This window comes from Cynocephalus volans, chromosome 3 (genome assembly GCF_027409185.1).
Source record: "Cynocephalus volans isolate mCynVol1 chromosome 3, mCynVol1.pri, whole genome shotgun sequence".
Classification (NCBI taxonomy): domain Eukaryota; kingdom Metazoa; phylum Chordata; class Mammalia; order Dermoptera; family Cynocephalidae; genus Cynocephalus; species Cynocephalus volans.
The window spans coordinates 92,958,264-92,973,582 of record NC_084462.1 but is presented as its reverse complement, the minus strand read 5'-3'; the positions used below and the strand labels follow the sequence as shown (position 1 = coordinate 92,973,582).

The 15,319-nt window shown below is 42.0% G+C and overlaps 1 protein-coding gene across 1 annotated transcript; it reads left to right on the top strand.

The window, feature by feature from the left end:
• Nucleotides 1-7,926: 7,926 nt before the first annotated feature.
• On the top strand, nucleotides 7,927-13,808 carry B2M (beta-2-microglobulin). Its single transcript, XM_063089731.1, has 4 exons — nucleotides 7,927-8,023; nucleotides 11,675-11,953; nucleotides 12,654-12,681; nucleotides 13,702-13,808. Exons 1-3 carry the CDS (start codon nucleotides 7,957-7,959, stop codon nucleotides 12,665-12,667), a joined length of 360 nt encoding a protein of 119 aa, XP_062945801.1. The 5' UTR covers nucleotides 7,927-7,956; the 3' UTR covers nucleotides 12,668-12,681; nucleotides 13,702-13,808.
• The last annotated feature ends 1,511 nt before the right edge of the window (nucleotides 13,809-15,319 follow it).

Below are 15,319 nucleotides of genomic sequence, written 5' to 3'. Positions count from 1 at the left end.
TTCTCACTTTATTAGTTCCTGTGAGAACTGGTTGTTTAAAAAGACTGTGGCACCTCCTCTCTCTCTCTTGCTTCCTCTTGCCATGTGATCTCCTTGTACCCATGGGCTGCCTGCCATTTTCCACCATGAGTAGAAGCAGCTTGAGGCCCACATCAGATGTAGCTGTCCCAGTAGCATAAGCCAAATAAACCTCTTTTCTTTATAAATAACTCAGTCTCAGGTATTCCGTTGTAGCAACACAAAAACAGGCTCATACTGTCAGGAAAAGTTCTCTGCTTTAAAGGATCCAAGTGACTACACTGGACCTACCCAAATAATTCCTGATAATCTCCTCATCTCACAGTTTTTAACTTTAATTACATTTGTAAAATCCCTTATACCATGTGGCGATAAAGAGAAAAGTGGAGATATGGAGAAAAGTATAAAAATGTTAATAATTAGAAGACAGTTCTGTATATAATGACATCGAAAATATCTATGACATTTTATTTAATGAAAGTAAGCAAGTTCAATAAAGATATATAAAATGATCCCAATTTTGTGGAGCCTCCCTTCCCCCTACTAAGCTCTGAGTATATGCTCATGAGCCACCTCCCACCTGTCATGGCCTGGTATCTGGGGACAGATAGTGGAACCCATCTCACCCACTTACACCCACAGGGCACCCAATGAGCAGAGGGGGCAGTCCCAACTCAGGTTTTGCTGTCATTGGTCATTAGATAGATTTTTGGCTAATTTGTTTTTTATTTGTTTGTTCGTTTTTTGTTTTTGGCTACTGGCCTGTACAGGGATCTGAACCTTGATGTTATAAGGCTGTGCTCTAACCAACTAAGCTAAAGAGTTTTGGCTAATTGGACGTGTGATCATCTGTCTTTTAGCAAACTCATTTGTGGCAAGTTAATCTACTATAGTAAAAACTATAATAGTAACAATGATGATAATAAATAATGAGATAAAGGAAAACTATCACTAAACCCACCAACCTTCTACTTACTGGCTACCTCCTATGTATCTTGACTGCTCCTTCAGTGTGTGTGAGTGTATCTTGTGTACACATCCCTCACAATTGTGTGCTGCTTATTTTGTTTTAAATTTCTGACTGTTTACTAAATTATACTTCCTGGTTTCACCACAGTCTTCTTTTAGGAGAAGAGTTTAGAAAGGTCCAAAACATCAGGGAGTAGAGAGCATCTGATCTGATGCAGGTCTAGCAGTAGCAGGGAACAGCCAGAAAGGACCACATACACTAAGTGACCGGAAGCAAGTGCTGGCTTAGCACGCTGGAAAGTGGGAAGCTGTGGCTGAGGGGAATTTGCCAGAAGGAAAAAAGAGCATTTGGAGGAGAGTTGATTTTTAATAATGCTTCACAGAATCCAAGGCAAGATAGAAAACATCCAAGTTAGAATTCTGCAGTTTTTGTTTGTTTGTTTTTTTGTGGCTGGCCAATATGGGGATAGAAAGAATTCTGCAGTTTTAAGTAGGAACTGAAGTGAAGACCGAAGTACTGTATCTATATTATACTTATTAAAGGAGGCTGTGCCAGTAACCTAGTAACTGAGTATACAGTTTTCACCTGGGGATCATACCTAATTCCTGGTTTCTGGGGCTGTCTTGTTGCCCCCATGCAGTTAAGGGATTTCGGCTTCAACATCTGCCTAATCCTTCTGTCTATCCGAGCAGACAACTGATGCTATCTCTGATCCTTTTATGCTTTTAGTGCATGTTTGTTTTCTGTTTTTTGACGGCTGGCCAGAAGGTGTTGTATTCTAAACAAAGTATAATAATAGTCTTTGTAGTTATAATTTTAAAATTTCTCACCTTCCAAAGTATGTATAATATATACCCATGGATGAATATGTATCAGTCCTTAACAAGGGTTTGTGAGGGGAGTAGAAAGATGTGGGGAACTTTCGCATTGACTCAGTAGACCTCTGGTTGTTTGCATTGTTATAATGGCCATACATTCAAGTACTGGGTTTATAATTAAAGATGAAAAATACTTTAAAAAATGTGGTTATTGGCACTGCAGTACTGGGGCTGCTGCTATTTAAAGCCAAGGACTGAGATGCCTGTGGGAATGGGCACTAGACTCAGGCTTGGCTACAGGACGTAAGCTAAACCTCCCAGCCCTACCTTTGACCATTGAGATCTATTTGGGTGGCGGTGTGTCCCTGGTCTTCCTCACCTTAGTTCCCTGTGATGTTGGCTGGTATAGGAATCACAGTCAGGAAAGCAGTTCAGGCTTCCATTGGGCCACCCCCAGGTAAGTGTTGGAATGTTGCAGTGTAGGTATCCCAGGGTAGGGGGTTTGGAATGGGTGGACTCCATAGGATGGGGGAAGTGGGCATAGCCACTGAGTATCTGCTTTCTATTACTCAATCCTCTTTGATAGCTTTTATTTTATTTTTTAAATAATCATTTTATGAGTCAAAGAGTATCAAAACAAAGTTGGATGGACAACCCAAGGGTAGGGAGAGGGGTTGGGAGCCCTGGGCTTTAGGAAAAGGGAGTGGTTGCTGACATAGAGATGACTGTATAGAATGTTTCTCAGGAGAGAGCATGGTGGATTTTGAAGGTAAAACTTTCTGAGTTTATCATGTTTTTAATCTGAGGGACAGGGAGTTATGAATCATCACCAGTTGTCCCCTTATTTAACTCCATGGAAGTGGGGGGTCTCTAAGGAACACCTCCCATCCAAGGAGCTTGGCTGACTTGATTGATTCTAGATAGGAGGTGCCTCCTCAACCCCATCCTCCAGCACCAGCTATCATTGCTCTATTGGGGTGTAGCCAGTTTTTCTTATAACAAAGAGTCAGTCTCCTCTCTTACCTTCCTATTCTGGGGGTAGGGAAGGAATCAGTGGTATTGGAGATGACCAGTTGCTGTGTAATTGGTTTGAGTCACATGTAGCTATAAAACCATCTTGTTGGAAAAAGTATATGGGAGTAGGGGAAAGGGAGAAGGCCACTTCCCCTACCCACATAGGAACACATCCCGGTTGGTCTCCGATCTTATGTAGAGATTCTTTCGGTTGAATGCCTAAAAAGGGAAGTGGGATGGCCTTCAGATTATACCAGTTTAGCTAGCATTGCTAACCAACTGTTGCAGGCACTGAAAATAAAGATAATCTCGAACAACAATGATAACCGCCACCTTCCCCCCCCCAAAAAACAAAATAAAAATGTGGTGATAACTGGGAGAGGATTTGGGAGAAATTAGGATTTTATACTTCTGTACTGGTCAATTTTTTTACATCAAGTTTGTATGATTTGCCCAATAAAAACAAACTGGCAGAGCTGGCCACTTAGCTCAGTTGGTTAGAGAGAGGTGCTGATGACACTAAGGTCCGGGGTTCAATCTCTGAATGGACCAGCTGCCAAAAAAAAAAAAAAAAATTGGCAATTGATGGGAGTGTGGTGATTGCACACAAGCCCGCAAGGCGGACAGATTTCCTGCCAACCAGATACTTCAACTCTCTCAACTTTTGTCTCCCCATTTACTCTCCCTCAAATAGGGACAATGGTACTTACCTCATATGGAAGATGTTTTTTTCTCCAATATGTGACGTCTGACTTAGTGAAAACAAAATAACAAAATAAAAACCCTCCTTTTTTTTTGTTTGTTTGCTTTTCTGGCAGCTGGGGAACCAAACCCCTGATCTTGAAGTTACAAGGCTGTGTTCTAACTAACCGAGCAACTGACAAGCCAAACCCTTCCTGTTTTGGTTCTATTTCCTTTGGGCCTGTTGCCCATTATGTAACAGCTCTCAAATCTGAGAAATTAATTAGCATTAACACCTTAGGTAGATGCTCATAAATTAATTATTGGCCCGATTTTAACTCCAGACTGGAATCTCCAGGCAGACAGCGTTTAGTGTCTTCTTCTGCTTTGGATTTCTTGTGGTACTAACATTTGCCACCAAGCCTGCACTCAACCAACATTTGCTGAGTTTAATAGAATTAACACAAAAGACTGAAGATTTCTAGCCCCAAAACAGACCTATTTTTGAGCAGGCAACAATCTTCAAACTCCTTAAATTATACCATTTAACAATGGTTGTCTCTGGGTATTACCTGTGATTTTAATTTTCTTTTTTATAGTTTTTAGTATGTTCCAGTTTTTTATCAAGTTAATATATTGCTTTTATGGACAGAAAAAAATAAATGTCAGCTAAAAAAATAAGAGGCTGGTTGGTTAGCTCAGTTGGTTAGAGCATGGTGCTGATAACACCAAGGTCCAGGGTTTGATCCCTCTACCAGCCAACTGACAAAAAAAAAAAAAAAAAAAAAACCACACATGTTGATGCTGGTTCCTGTTTATCTACCTGCCATCACCTTCTCATATGCTTCTAGTCCTTGCCCTGGTCTCTGATCCACCAATTACTCCTTCTTATGAACCCCTTCGCTGAAAGTGCTCAAAGTGATTTTTCTAAATGGAAAGGATGAGGCCTTTGGAATCAGATGGGCCAGCGTTTGAATCCCAGCTCATTGTGATCTTGGGCAAGTATTTTACCTTAGTCTCAGTCTCCTTATCTGTAAATAAAAATAACATCTACCTTCTAGATTGTTGTGTAGTTTGGGTCACAGCTTTTCTCACTTTAATGTGTATGTGAATACCTGGGTTGTTATTAAAATGCAGATTCTGATTTAGTGGTCTAGGATGGGCCCAAGAGTTTGCGTTTCTAAGAGCTCCTACACAATGTTGATGCTAGTAATGCATGGACCACATTATGAATAACAAGGGATTCATGACATCACATTTGAAAGAGTCCAGTACAAATATCCTATAAATACTTGTATCTCTCATTTCTAGTGGTCCTGGCTCTTCCGGCTGTTTGGATGAGCCTGTCTCAGAAAACTGCAGAGATCCACTCAGGTGCAACCCAAGTCATTTGAGCTTTAACTTATTCCTGTTTTCTCCCCACTTCAATATCCTTCTTTTTCTTTCTGTTCAAATACTTCATTTTTTTTTTTTTTCTAACAATAATACAGGTATCTGTGTTTTAGGGTTTGTCTTTTTAAACGGTTATAATTGACATACAATAAATTACACTTGAAGTATACAATTTAATAAATTCTAGCACATGTATACACTCATGAAACCATCAACAAACTCAAGATAAGGAACATATCTATGACCCCCGAAGTTTCCTCACGCTTCTGATGCTCTTCCTGCACCCTGGAATCTGCTCATCTGCTTTCTGTCACTATACATTAGTTTGCCTTTTCTAAAGTTTTATATAAACAGAATCAAACAGTATATACTCTTTTTTGTCTGGCTCCTCTCATTCAGCATAATTATTATCATCATGTCATGTGTATCAATAGTTCATTCCTTATTTGTTGTTATATGTCCATTGTATAAACATATACACCACAATATGTTTATTCATTCACCTGTTTAGACTGTACGTTTAATTTGTTTCTAGTTTTCAGACTATTACAAATCTGCTTTGAACATTCGTGTATAAGACTCTGTACAGACATATACTTTCACTTTCTCTTGGGCAAATACCTTGAGTGAAATGGCTAGATCTTATGGTCAGTGTATGTTTAACATTAAAAAAAACTGTCAAACTGTTTTCTAAAGTGTTTGTACCATTTTATATTCCCACTAGGAGAGTATGAGAGTTCCAGTTCTTCCACTATTTTTGCCAACATTTACTATTTTTAATAAATGTTCACTGTAAAAATTTTGGGGGGAAAGTCATATAGAAAAAAAAGCCATCTGTTAATTCCATCATTGAGAAATAACACTTTTATTTTTTTGTTGTTTATTTTATTTATTTATTTATTTATTTTCAGAAATAACACTGTTAATTTGTCATGATTGCAGATTTCCAAAGTTTGCGCTTCTAGGTAAACAATCTTCTTGTTTTTTGAAAAAGAGTCTCATATCTCATTTCACCCTCACTATTCAAAACATGTCATAAATGGGAATACGAGAAAAATACAGGAGTTCCCCACACAGAGAAAACTGAAAAATATACTTTTCTCTGTCTTCACTGCATTTTTTTTCCCCTGGCGGCTGGTGGCTATAGAGATCGAACCCTTGACCCTCCCGTTATCAACACCTTGCTCTGACCAACTCAGCTAACTGGCCAGCCTTCACTGCTTTTTTTTAAAAAAAAATTATTATTGCTTTTTGAATTAGTTTTGTAAGTGAATAAGTCAGAATCTATCTTTAAGGAATTTTAAGTGTAATATTTCTATTTTGTTTAGTGTAGTACACAGGAAATCTGAGGCAAAAATAGCCCTGTCTCTTCCTATACTCTTAGGGCACTAGAAAACAATTCAACCCTATCATTTCAGGCGTTAAGAGCCTTAAATGAGTTCTGAAAAAGTGGGGGTGGGACAGAAGTGTCTTAACTCATAACTTTAAGCATAATAATTATTCTTATATCTCAGGGTTATAGAAAGGGCTGGTGTAAAAACTAGGTAAATAATATTAATAATTATAGCACTTCAACATTATAGAACACTTACTATGTGCTAGGCACTGTACGAGGCTCTCTGAATTATCTCATTTCATCGCTTCTCGGCCTTTTGGCTAAGATCAAGTGTGAATTATCTCATTTCATTAGGTCAGTGGAGAGTATTCTGCTTTGTCTAGCTTAGATATGGCCTCCACAATAGCGGTTATTAAGTCTAAAAATATGTAGAAGAAACCTAGAAGGTAGTTGTTGTGCTCCCTGGGGAAACACGGTGAAACTCCCTTCAACTGAAAACCACGGTGATTTCCAACACCACTGCCCATCCCTGCCCCCATGGTCTACTTCCTCTTCTCATTGTCCCGCTAAGAAAAGACCTGTGGACTCGGCTACCGGCTACCCTGTAATGACAGCACTTTATTTATGGTAACTTTAGAGGGTAGGTTTTCTTAGTGAGTTTGCCTGTCACTGTCACCCTCTTATAGTCAGTGCATTTAACTTCCTTGGCTGGGCCGGGGGCAGACGCAATTCAAACCCTCACTAAAATTGCAGAGCCTTTGCCTTCCCAGTGCCTAAAGCAGGAATGCCAATGGAATTAGGCCAGAGTTTGAATCCTAGCCTCTCTGCCTTTGTTTTTTCTATCCATAAAATGAATGGAGTAATTCCTGTCTCCTAGAGTTTATCCATGTATTCACTCATTCAGCTCACCGAGTACCTACTATGCGCCAGGCACAGTTCTAGGGTGGTAAGGCGAAGGGAATGATGTGGCAAAAGGGCTCTGGAAACTCTAAATCTCTAAGCAGTTACTGCTTTACTGCCAGTGGTCTTTTCCCCACAAATCAACAGAACAAAGAAAATTACCTAAACAACAGCGGGAAGATACAGGGAGGAACTTCTTGGCACAGAACTTCCTCAAAAGAAACTTATCTCTGAAGGGATTCAAGAAGCAAGGAAGATCCTCATTCGCTCTGGATGGTTCTCTGAGCTGTCCTCAGAAAACCTCCAGGTTGCTGGTTCTGCTTTTCTTGCCCACAGAATCTAGAAACCCTGCAGCGTATTCCCGGGCTGTAGTTATAAACCTAAATTCTAGTTCTGCCCGGCACCATTCAACACTCTTAATCTTTCTGGGCTTCGATTTTCTCGAATGAAGACCTCAGGTCCTAAGCCTTTAACTGGTTGGGGCGCGGTTAGCAAGTCACTTTGCAAAGCGAGGGCACTGGATGAAGCTGCTTCCAGCCTGCGGCCCGCGCGCCAGCCTGGTGTTCGCACCCCACATCGTAGGGCGCCGATTTACAAGCATGGAGCTCACCCAGTCCAGCACATGCTTCCTAAGCATCACGCGACTTTATAGAAAATGAAACTGAAAACGGGAAAGTCCCTCTGTCTAACCTGGCCAGCCGCTGCGCGCTAGGAGACGGGTGACGGCTCCCGCGGGCCGGGTCCTGATTGGCGGTGGCGCTCGGAATATAAGTAGGCGCGCGGGGGCCGGAGGGCAGTACTGCGTTGGACTCCGCTGTGGAGTAGCGATGTCGCGCTACGTGGTCTTGACTGTGCTCGCGCTACTCTCCCTGCCGGGCCTGGACTGTGAGCCGCGTGAGTGTCCCCTCCGCTGCTAGCCCTTCCTCGCCCGCCCCCAACATTCTTTGGCCCTCTGGGCGCTCTTTTTGGGGGGCTGCTGGCGGGGACAGGGACCCGAACCTTTGACTTTCCGCGCTCTACCCAACTGAGTTAACCAGTCAGCCCCCTCTCGGCTCTCTCCAACTCTGTGACCCCTCCCCCAAGTTCTCCTTCCCGGCGACTAGACTGGCCAAGGGCTGGGTCTCTGGGGAAGCAGCGGAGTGGCCGGGGAATGAGGAGGGTGTGCAGACTTGGGACGCACGCTTCTTGCTCCTTTCCGCGGGGAGCGGGGTAGATCTCTGGTCTTCTGGCGCAGGGTGGGTCGGGGCAAACTTTCGGGGTGTTGAGCTGCGGGGCGGCCGAAGTGGGGGAGGGTTTCTCTTCCGCTCTTTCGCGGGGCCTCGGGCTCCCGGAGCGCAGCGGGAGGGGAGAGCGGGCAGGCTCAACCCAAAGGCGCGGAGTCGAGGGCTGTGAATGAGTGGAGACATGTCTGGGGTTTTGGGGAGACACAGCCCGGGCTGTCAGTCCGTGACAACTCTCCTTTCCTGGGACCGGGAGGGCTGCGGACTTCGCCTGGGCCCCTGCCAGTTTCGCCTGCCCCTCGGCACCGCCCGATCTATGTGGAACCAAACCGTGGCGAGGGAACAGCACGCGGAGTTTGTAGAATGCTTCGCAGTGTGACAGAGCGCCCGCGCCCCATTAACCCGCTTGTTCCCATTACAAGTCGCTCTTAATAATAATCATAAGAGGGACCCGTTACTGACTGCTTACGGTATGCTGAGGACTTCACGTGCTTTATGTCATTTAATTCTGAAAATGTGCCTAGAAAGTAAAGATTATAGTTATTAATCACATATCACAGATGAGGAAACTGAGGCACCGAGATATTAAGTAACTTAATCATACACGGGATAAATGGCAGACAATCGGGATTGAAATCGAGCCCGACCCGGGCCTTTTGCAAGAGAGTAGGCCTTTTGACTGTAATCGGTGCATTTTTTCAGAAACACACTTCCTTACTTTCCCAGGTGAAGTTCTCCCGAGCAAGCTGGGCGGCCCTGGGCCCCTGTTGCCTTTCCTTCACAGGGCTTCTCTGGCATCTTGCCTGGTTCTTTCCAAGATGTATGGAGCCTCTACTTTCAGTTTTGAAAATGTGATGATTTGTCAAAGTCAGGGAAGTTGTAAAACCAGCGATAAGGGTAATCCAAGATGGTTTCCAATACTATAGAGGAGGCCAAAGATCTTGAGAGCTTTCTAAATAGCCAGCAATATACTAGGCCCTCTCATCTATTCCCCTCACAAAACCCCTGTGAAGCAGTGTTTTGATCATGAGAAAATGGTATTTAATTTGAATACAATTTATTTACAAAGTAAAGATAATGTATTTATCATCGTTATTGTTATTTGCTGATGATGATAGATGTCAATTTTAAAAATAACAATTTGACATTTAAAAAAATCTTATTTTGAAAATTTCCAAAGTAACACATGCCAAAGATACACAAGAAGCGTGCAATAGCGATTGCCTCTGGGGATCTATTTCCCCCTTTATCCGTGTGAGCAACCTGTACAGGGGTTGACTCTGGACCTTGGTGTTACCAGCACCAGGCTCTAACCAACTGAGCTAACTGGCCAGCCCCTGTATTGTTTTACTGTGGGCATAAATTAATTTTTCAGTTAAGCTTCATAACTCTTCCAAACCTTAAATAAGTCTCCCAAAGTCACAGAGCCAGTAAGTGGCTGAGCCCAGACTTAAACCCAGCCTGTCTGATACTTATCTTTCTTTTAGAAAAGATTATGGTGATATTCTTGCAAAATCTCGCCTGCCTCCCTCAAAGAGAGAATTCCAGGGAGGATGAACCTATGCTCTGACTTCTGTGCTATTAATTAATTAATTTGGTGGCTAGCTGGTACTGGTGACCTTGGTGTTATCCTGTGGCATTTATTATGTTCTTATTAGAAGCTCAAATGCAATGAGCTCGCTGGTTTATTTTCACTTTTAACTTTATGAAAAAAAAAATCAGGGCTTCAATGGGAAGTCCAGCTCTTGGTGGGGCTGGTGACCTTGCCTTTAATGATAGGGCGTTTCTAGACAGATACATCTGGTTAGGGTAGCCTGATACTCCTTCTCCCTCCCCACCACCTCCCTGACATGGAGTTTATTTGTCCGTTTCTGTTGCTTATAACAAAATACCTGGAACTGGGTGATTTGTAGGAAAACTAAATTTATTGCTTATGGTTTCAGTGGCTGGGAAGTCTATCGTCTAGGGAACACATCTGGTGAGGGACTTCCTTAATGGTGGCTTCAGTGACACAGGGTATCATCTTACATTGCAAGATGGCAGAAGCAGAGAGAGAGACTCTCACATGCTCTCCTTTTAAGGCACTCAGAACCATGTCCCTGACCATCATTATCAACCTGTTCACTATGGCATGGTTCTCACAATCTAATCACCCCCTCAAGGCCCCACCTTTCAATTACGATAATAGGATTTCTTACCCTCAACAGTTACAATGGGGATTAAGCTTCTAATATGTGGACTTTGGGAAACACAATTCAATCAAGCCACAGCATGGAGTAGTAGCTGCCCTTTAGTGCTCATGTACACTGCATATATGTGTTTAAAAGCAAATTACACCATACTGGCAAACTGCCCAAAAAATAAAAATTAAAAATTAAAAAAAGAACAAATTATACGTATGTATTAGTGTCAGTCTGTATATTTAGTAGCAGTAACATTTGCTTTCATTCTGGATGGGAAATACAGAAATAGAGTTTATAATATTTTCTTTCCACTTCCCTGTTGATGGTCTAGTCATGCCACCCACTTTGGAAACCACTGTTCTGTAGCATTAGGCAATGTATTCCCACCCTGGCTAGTTACAGCAATTACGTGAGGGTGCTAATTAAAAATGCAAATCCCACTCTCACATACATTATTCCATTCAGTCATAATAGAGAGTATGTTCTTTCCTATTTGCTACAGACCTCACCTCTCCCTATTTTATTTGATACAGCCTGACCCAATCATTAAGGTATTTTCCAGCTCCTGTAGGCATTTAGGTTTTGTTTCTTTCTTTGTTTTCTAGCTCACAAAATCAGGTATGAAATCAAATAGAGATTTGGCATTTAAACTCTGGGCAGGAATAAAGGGGTTCTGTTTGGTGGGAACATAACCTTGGGTTGACCCACATAGGAACCTAAGCAAGGAGGTAATAATAACATCTGCCACTTATAGAGCAATTCTTGTGTGTCAGGCACTGTATTAGCCACTGAATTCATATTAGGAAGTCAGATGGTGTAGATTTAAGCAGGAGCAGGAACCAGAAAGAAGAGAATAAACATAAGAAAAAATATTGAAGGGGCTGAAGCATGGTACAGTATCATGAGTAATTTGATGTGGTTTCTATGGAGGATGTGCAATGTGAGAAATGAAGTTTGAAAAGTAGGTTGGAGTCAAATCTGGGTGCTGAGAAGATGTCGAAGGTTCTTGAGAGCCTCCAGAGACAGGTTTTTAAAAATTCAGCACAATCTTCAGTGACAGAAGAAAACTGCTGGAAATCTGCTACAAAAAATAAGTGAAATACTCTGGCAATTTTCATTTGTCTTTCCCTGATGTTCCTCAGGTTCTCCGAAGATCCAAGTTTACTCACGTCACCCAGCAGAAAATGGGAAGCCAAATTTCCTCAACTGCTATGTGTCTGGATTTCATCCACCCCAGATTCAGATTGATTTGTTGAAGAATGGAGTGAAAATAGAAAAAGTGGAGCAGTCAGATCTGTCTTTCAGCAAGGACTGGTCTTTCTATCTTCTGGTCCACACTGATTTCACCCCCAATGAAAAAGATGAGTACGCCTGCCGTGTGAAACATGAAACTCTTTTGGATCCCAAGACAGTTAAATGGGGTAAGTTTTTAAGTTTTTTCCTCCTTAGCTGCCAAAGGTTGTATATGAGTAGAGTCACAGCATAAAGTTGCTTTTATATAAGAAAATCTGTATACTGGGATTGTTAGGGAATGTTCTTAAAGCTCTGATGAATGGCACCTGCTGAGAGGTCTCTGTACAGCATGGTCCCCGAACCAGTAGTTTCCCTGCCGTTGAGAGCAGGAAGCAGCAGCAGCACTTGCACGAATGCACACGCCCTCCCAATGCTTCTTACCTGCTAGCTTCCTCTGGTTTTCCTGGCAGCCTCATGTGTACTTAGCACCAATGAGCATCCCGAGGCATAGGCCTTTGTCTGTAAGGCCTGCTGTTCCGGCACCCTATGGTCCTGGACTCCTCTAGTACTCTCTGGCTGGGTTGGGATCTGAGGCTATTAGGCAGGGTTAGGTACTGGGTAGTTATATTTTATTTATTTATTTTTTTGGCAGCTGGCTAGTATGGGGATCTGAACCCTTGACCTTGGTGTTATCAGCAACACACTATAACCAATTGAGCCAACCGGCTAGCCCCTACTGGGTAGTTCTAAACAAGGTATTCATCGTTAGGAAGAGCAGCCTATTCTGCCAGCCTTATTTGTAACAGTTTTAGACATTTGTTAGTACGTAGTGTTTTAAAAGTAAAACTTAATGTTTTTCTGTTTCTTTCTCCATTTTCTTTTTCATAGATCGAGACAACTAACCAGCATCAGGGAGGTGGGTTTCTGACCTTACGAAAATGTTTTTTCTTTCACTTTTTTTGTTTCACTATCCTGGGGACTACTTATAAACAGCTCTAACATCATAATCCTCACTGTTTAGGGGATGTTAATCAAGGTAGCATTTCAGCAAGGCAAAAAGATCCTATGACTTACATTCCATTCTCTTGTGGAGTGGATGAAGAAGGCGTGTGGCCCTAGGTGTGGCTCTGCCAGCATCACTGACCCTCTAAAGGAGGGCAGAGGAGCTGGCAGTGTGGTGTGCTGGGATGTGAAGGCAGCCGGTCACCCACACCACCTGCAAGGGTTTGGTCTTTCTCCTGCTGTTTCCACATTGGGCATCTCTGCTGAGAAGAAGGCCTTCAAAAATGAACCACTCTTTCTTTGCATAGTGTTGCTTTATTCTTTAGCTAGAAGAGAGGAGTGACACTTCTGCAGACATCGATTCCTTCACTCTCTTGTTCAGCCTCAGTGTGTGGGCACTGTGATTGCCTTCTACAGGCTTCCAGTCCACTAGGGGAGAGAAATAGAGTCAGATTGTTATAACTCGAGGTAAAGTTACTATAATAGATGTATCGACAAGGAAAAAGGGAGAAGTTTGGACTTCTTTGCACCTTTAGTTGGAGTCCAGAGATAAAAAACACAACTTTTTGATGAAATTCTACTGCCCAAGGTACCGCAATGCTGAAAATCCATTCAAATCTTCTGTTACATTGTAGGACAGGTAAATTGATTTGAATGAGTATCAGAAAGATTGAATGATCTGCGCAGTCACACAGCTACTAAATGGTAGAGGCAGGACCGGCCCTGAATACCAGCGTTCTTTCCTCTAGTGTTTTGGGAGCACCAATGGGATAAACTAATGAGATAAGCTCTTTATAATGGGTTTGGAGAGTTGTCTGCAGTTACTTCTCTTAAAAAGGTGATCTATGCAGTGCAGTGGAAGTTAGATGTTGAGATTTGTAATCCAAACAAAATAAATGCATTTGCTAACCTTTTTTTTTTTTTTTTTTTTCAGGTTTGAAAATGTCTCATTTGGTCTGGACTAATTCCAGATATATATTTTGAATAATGATATATTTCTATGCCTTAGGGATAAAATAAAGGAAGTAATAATGATGTTAACACACGCTTCATGATCTTTACCATTCTTGTTTTTTTTTTGTTTGGGTTTTTTTTGGCGACTCCTGAGGGTATCCAAACCCGTGACCTCGGCGTTTAACAGGCACGATGGTCTCACCGTGGCCAGTCTCATGATGTTTTTAATTATAGTTTGGGAGCTGTCTCCATGTTTGGGGTGTTTGGGCAGTTAGTGCTAAGAGGACTGGCAACTTAGAGGTGGAGAGGAAAGAATTCTCTTGTCCAGCATCAGCATCTTGGTCAAATCTAAACTCTTCAATCTTTTCTGCACATAAAGCTGAATAATAAGATGGTTATGCATGTTCAAAAGTAACTTCCAATTTGCATACTCTGCTTAGAATTTGGGGAAAAATTTTAGAACTATTATTAACATTATTGGAATTTTGTTATAATGGATAAAACATTTTGTCATATGAAATTCATATTTAGCGCTTGCATCTGTTAAGTGAAACATGACTGTGCATATTTTGATTTCATTTTTTTGCTAATTAAAACAATAGTAAAACTTGATGTGTTCAGTTTCTTATATATCACTGTCCCTCTTACCCATTTTTTTTTGGACCGGTAAGGGGATCTTAACCCTTAGCTTGGTGGTGTCAGCACCACGCTCAGCCAGTCAGCTAAATGGCCATGTCTATATAGGGATCGGAACCCGGGATCAGCACCGTACGCCGGCCCCCACCCCTTTGTTTTCAAACAGGGAAACAATCTTCAAGTGCCACTTGAAGAAGAGTATGAACCCCTCCTATATACGGCTTAGCTCACAATGGAAAGGGCCTTAGTGATCTGCATTTTACAAATGAGCAATCTGATGACCAGGAAAGTTAAATGAGTTAGGGTTAGGTGACACAGCTCACCCTGGGTCAGCTGGGAGACCAGGCTTTAATCTTTTAGCCAGGATTCTTTTCTGTGGGCCAAGACATGAGAAGTATGCAGATTCTAAGAGCAAAAGTATCTGGAGGATTTATTTATTTATTTTTTGGCATCTGGCCGGTATGGGGAACCAAACCCTTGACCTTGGTATTGCTTGCTATTACTCTATAGCAAGCAATAGGTAATTCTTTGAATGAAAAATACTAGATTTCACAAATTCAAGGCATAGTCTGTACATGATGACCAGCTTTGTACGTTTACTTGATCAAGAATTTGAGTTAGCTAGTGCTAGGTACTACAAGATGAATAAAACACAGCACTGCTCTCAATTAGCTCAGCTTAGTGGAGGGGTATATATGCCCTCAAACAATTTAAATATATCCTGATAAGAATATAGCATAGATATGCTCAAAGAACTAGGTAAGGAACAACAAAAAACTTTAGGGAGGTATTAGGGAAGCCATTTGCTGGAGCTGAGGCTTGGTGGGTACTGGTTCCCCTGATTGGTGGGTTGGACCTGGGGCTTCCAGGCATGAGGGCAAAATAAGGGAAGGATAGAGGCATGGCAAGTTTGGGCAATTCCAAAAAGTGGAGCAAGGGTACCTGGGGGAAGACTTGTAGGA

Excerpts from the sequence above, each read along its gene's own strand:
- B2M (XM_063089731.1), top strand. The coding sequence starts at position 7,957 with ATGTCGCGCTACGTGGTCTTGACTGTGCTCGCGCTACTCTCCCTGCCG. Across the intron at positions 8,024-11,674 it reads GGGCCTGGACTGTGAGCCGC|GTTCTCCGAAGATCCAAGTT; the intron begins GTGAGTGTCCCC and ends GATGTTCCTCAG.